This window comes from Poecilia reticulata, linkage group LG21, assembly GCF_000633615.1.
Source record: "Poecilia reticulata strain Guanapo linkage group LG21, Guppy_female_1.0+MT, whole genome shotgun sequence".
Taxonomy (NCBI): Eukaryota; Metazoa; Chordata; class Actinopteri; order Cyprinodontiformes; family Poeciliidae; genus Poecilia; species Poecilia reticulata.
The window spans coordinates 1,138,037-1,143,079 of record NC_024351.1 but is presented as its reverse complement, the minus strand read 5'-3'; the positions used below and the strand labels follow the sequence as shown (position 1 = coordinate 1,143,079).

Here is a 5,043-nt window from a genome sequence, read left to right as displayed (position 1 = left end):
GCGTCTTTAAGTGACGTACTGCGTCTTTAAGTGACGGAACCAATCTGCCAGCAGCAGAAGAAGAACTGGGCCATGTAAGCTGATCCTGTCAGTTGGTTACGATGTTTTACCAAAAGGTTTTCACCTCCCTGATGAGGCGAGTTCGATAACGGAACCTCATCCATGCGCCTTTTGTCCCACGGCCCTGAAGGCACCATCAAGCGGCTCCTCTGCGGTTGGACGGAGGCCAGGACGTGTCCTGCAGCCGGGATGGAGTTACCTGTGTGAACCGAACGCCTCCTCTGCTCTCAGCAGGAGGCCCACCACGCCGCTCAACTGTTGGGTTCTTTAACTCATAATTCTGATTATTTTCAATATTTTAATTACATTTAACATCTTTCTAAGATTATTTTTCTCACAAAAACTTCCTTCGGCTGGTCAGTTTTCTGGTCTAGAGCTTTTCTTGTGCTGCAAAGGGAGTTATTAGCATCTCGTTAGCATTAGCGCTAGCTTCCTTGATCTCAACCACTAAATGTTCCCAGCAGCTGCTGGAGCTGCTTTTACCGTGTTTAGGTAAGAAAAGTCAGTAAAACTAAACAAAATCATTTGTGCTTCATTACTACAGTTAATTTTTAACTTCTGGAAACCAAGAGTCTCTTTTTAAGGATGGAAACTGTTTGAAATGAAGACTTTTTCCCTTTTACTCATTTTCCTCCTGCTTCATTTGCTGACAGAAACGACAGATTATTTGTGTACACATTTAAGTACCAATCCAATATTTTACAGTACAACCTGATTAATGACCCAACATGGTGGATAAAAGGTTGAAAAGGGTCGTTTCCAACAAATGATTTATGGAAAACTGCCGGAAAACTGCCGGAAAACGGGCGTCTGTGTGGCGTCCTCACCGCTCCAACGGGGAACGCCAGCACCGCCATCATCCAGTCCCTCAGGCCGATCAGCTTCTTCAGCTGGCGCTCCTGCTCCCTGCTGTCGGCTCCTTTGGTCAGCAGGCTGGACACGTCGATCAGGACGCACAGCCCGAAGAACACGGCCTGGATCACCTGCAGGAGGAAGCACAGCATCAGGCGCAGCAGCTGGACGGCGCCGGGAGCGAAGCAGCTCAGGGTGTGACCTCCATCGTGTAATGAAACACCGTACGTCCACAGAGATGGACAACCTCTGGAGAGGAGGCCTGCGTCCCTCCTCCTCCTCCTCTTCCTCCCTGTGGGAGTCTAACATGTCACCCAGCGGATGTGAGGCTGGAGCTGTAAGTTAAAGCTCTCAACCTGGAAACTCATGAAACTGCTCCCACATACTAACCCTACCAATCACTCAGTCGCTACGCTACGCTAAACATGTTCAAAGTTRGCAAAAGTGCTTAGCTTAAGCTAAAAGTTAACTCCTCTGGAAGCGTTCCCACAAATTCTGCCCAGTAAATTAGCACTTCAGGAATGATCTGGAAAGACAAACTCAGGGTTAGCAAAGGCGCTAAGCAGCAGTTAGTGATGCTATTAGCATTTAGCAGGAAGCGTTCTGAGAAAGAGTGCTTACCACTGGCCATATGGGAATATATGAACTATAAATAGTATTGGTTAATATTGATCCCTAGATTGATTTATTTTCTTCACTGATTCAATGAAGTCAAATTAAAGTTGAGACTTTTCTGAAGTTCCCAGTGTGAGATGCTGCTGCAGTAAAATCTGAATTTCTTCCTCTGGACGCTTCGATCAGCACCGAGGATTCTGTATTAATCTGACTAAACAGACCTGGAGGCTGGAAGCAGCAGTTATATAAAATCATCTTAGATTTAAAGAACCAGATGAGACTCTGAAGGTCAGTTTGTTTGTCCAACAGAAGCCGGTTTTTACTGGAGCCTCTCTGCTAGCTTACAGTAGCCACCGCTCTCCATCTGTCTGTGTGTCTGTCTGTGTGGCTGCATTGTTCTCCCTGAATGGACGCTGTGTGTTTGGTCCCTTCACTCCTTAAATAGATTTCACAGCAGCATCCATAACAGGCTTCTGAAGGCGGTTAGCTGCTGCTGCTAACCGCTCAGCCAGGGTTTCCAGGTTACAGATGACTGACAGCAACAATAAATGCTGCTAGCATCAGCTGCAGCCTGGAAACAGGAGGGTGCCATTTGTAAAGGTGCGCCCAGCAATATTTTGGGTTATTTAGCCTGAAATAAAAGAAAAAATATGAATACCTTCACCGTGTTACTCATTCATTTACACATGCCACAGTTTCAAACAGAGCAAATTAAAATTTTAGTTTGAAGCTAAGTATTTTGCTTGCTAGCTAAATATTTAACTTGCTAGTTAATATTTAGTTGTGAGCTAAGCAAGCAAAATATTTAGCCTCAAATATTTAGTTTGCCAAATAAATAGTTTGGAATATTTAGCTTTTAACTAAATATTTAATTCCCGTCTACATTTAGCGTCCTAGCTAAATATGGTCGCTTCAGGTGGTCGCCTGAAAGCTACTGAGCTAAGCTAGCTAAATGTTTATCCTCAAATATTTAGTTTGCCAAATAAATAGTATGGAATATTTCGCTTTTAACTAAATATTTAATTCCCATCTACATTTAGCGTCCTAGCTAAATATGGTCGCTTCAGGTGGTCGCCTGAAAGCTACTGAGCTAAGCTAGCTAAATGTTTATCCTCAGATATTTAGTTTGCAAATTAAATATTAAGTGTGAAACCCACATTTTGTCTGATTTACAAACTGTGTTATATTTTTATTAAATATCCGATTATTTAAACATATTAAGTAGTAATTGACGTGAAGTTGGTGAGAGTAATAGTGACGTTTACGTATTCGTCCTGTTTCAGAGCGGTAAAGTGCGCGCGGCGCGCTCCCGCTCACAGGAAGTAGTTAATGACAGGTTGCATTTTAAAGTCCAACACCTGTTCCGGTTCAGCCGCAGGCAGCACGCTGACCTCTGCAGAACCGCGGTGGTCGCTTCCAACGCGACTCCAGAACCGCTCCAGTGCTTCCACCCGCACCATAAGGATCGGTTCTGATCCAGTTAGCTGCCCGCCCCGTCCCCCGTACAGCCGAACAAAGAGAGAAACATGATCCTTTGATCGTCCTGCAGCAGCGCCTCTGCGCATGCTCCAGTGATAATAACAATAATAACAATGGAGAGCCTGACCAGGTCGATGAAGGTGAGGAACTTCCAGCTGCCTCCGTAGGTCTGGTGCGCCGGCATGTCCAGCGCCTTGTAGTGGCACAGGATGGAGAAGTAGGACAGCAGGATGGCGACCCGCAGCACCTGAGAGGGGATCAGCGCCATGATGCTCCGTCGATGCGTCTCAGCGTCCCGCTGCTGCCCCAGACACCTGCCCGTCTGTCGCGGTCCTCCTGTCTGTCCCTGCTGGCTCTTTGCTGGGTGTCTCTGTCCTCTCCGTCTCCCTGCACCTCTCCTGCCCCCCGGGTCTCCGCTGCTTCCGTGTTGATGATGATGATGATGATGATGTCAGGGGGCGGGAAACTGTCATGATGAAGGCTGCGTTCAATAATCTGGAATGGATTATTAACATCTGAATAATAACACTGGAATAATCTTCAAGGCTTTTCTTTGATAACATAAATACATTTTACACTATTTTAGATGCTTTATAATAATGAATGTAATGCATATTTTTACAGCTAGCAAGCTAAAGCATTAGCTCGGAAGTAGCCAAATTATTAGCTTGCTAACTAAATGTTTGGAGCAAAATATTTATTTAACGAGCTAAATTATTACTTTCAGATACAGGAGACACAAAAGTAACTTGCTAATGAAATATTTAGCTCTTAGCTAAATGTATGTTTGGAGCTAAATATTTATAGCTAAATATTTAGCTTCATATATTTAGCAAACATCATGTGTAGTGTGTATGGATTTGAGTTTTTCTGTGTTTACTCTGATTGTTCCCAGGTGTGTCCCGTTCCCTGATTACCCTCTGTGTATTTAATGTCACCTGTATTTCTGAGTATGTCGTGTTGCCGCTGCGCAGTTTGATCAGTTGCTACCAGCGACTAGCTTAGCTTCCCGTTCACTGTGCTGCCTGCTCGTTTGAACCGTTTGGTCCTTCACCATTAAAACCATCCTCTTCATCCCCTGGGTCTGCTGTGTTCTCATGACAGTGTGGCTATACATATTTAACCTGCTAGCTAAGGATTTAGCTTTTAGCTAAATATTTACTTAACAAGCTCAACATTTAGCTTCATAACAAAACGTTTATCTCTTTAACAAAATGCTTAGGAGCTTAATATTTAGTTAGCAAGCTAAATAAGGATCTTAAAATATTTACCAAACTAAATATTTAGTTTGAATACAAATATTTAGCTTGCTAGCTTAATATTTAAGTTGCTAGCTCCAAAGCTAAATATTTAGCTTGCTAGCTAAATATTTAGTTTGGAGTCAAATATTTTGTTAGCAAGCTAAATATTTAGACTCAAATTAAATATGCAAATGGTAAATAGTTAACAAGTTAAATACTTAGCCTGAAACTAAATATTTAGCTAAAAATGTAGCTTATAAATATTTAGAGAATATTTAGCTAAATTAAAGAAGTAACTTGATAATTATTCAGTTTGAAATTGTGACTTTAATGAATGAATGACATGGTGAAAATGTGATTTTGAACAAATGAAACCACATTTTGGTCTAAAAAACCGAAATCATTTCTGATGGAAGCAGCGGCTGGTAAATCACTGGAGTCCTGGCCGCCGGCAGGGGGCGCTGTTTCCTCCAGAACGATCCGGTTCACTGGACTCTAAAGGGTTAATAATGCTTCAGCAACAACAAGGAGGTAAAATTTGATCGCCTCTCTTCATTCATCCTGAACTCTCCCATGCATGGAGCCGTTATGTCATCCGACTTGACCTTTGACCTCACACCTTTACGTAACACCTGGACCACACCTGAACTCAGATTAAGGGAATCTCAGCCGCAGCAGGTCCTCTGATGGGCCGACGTCCAGGAATGTGTGTCAACCAGCGGCTTCCTGTCCCTGTGTGGGAGGTGAGGTGTGTGTGTGTGTGTGTGTGTGTGTGTGGTGTGTGTGTGTGTGTGTG

General features: G+C 43.4%; 1 protein-coding gene across 2 annotated transcripts in view; it reads right to left on the bottom strand.

The window, feature by feature from the left end:
* aig1 (androgen-induced 1 (H. sapiens)) overlaps window positions 1-3,808 on the bottom strand; it is an 11,304-nt gene extending 7,496 nt beyond the window's left edge. Inside the window, exons 1-3 of one of the 2 annotated variants that reach the window (XM_008397056.2) lie at window positions 3,134-3,808; window positions 2,919-3,011; window positions 888-1,043 (exon numbers count right to left, since the gene is read on the bottom strand). In XM_008397056.2, the coding sequence (XP_008395278.1) occupies window positions 888-1,043; window positions 2,919-3,011; window positions 3,134-3,274 (390 nt within the window). In that variant the 5' untranslated portion in view covers window positions 3,275-3,808. The remainder of the gene's footprint in view (window positions 1-887; window positions 1,044-2,918; window positions 3,012-3,133) is intronic. The other variant, XM_008397057.2, reaches the window with a different exon arrangement.
* Between the last annotated feature and the right edge of the window lie 1,235 nt (window positions 3,809-5,043).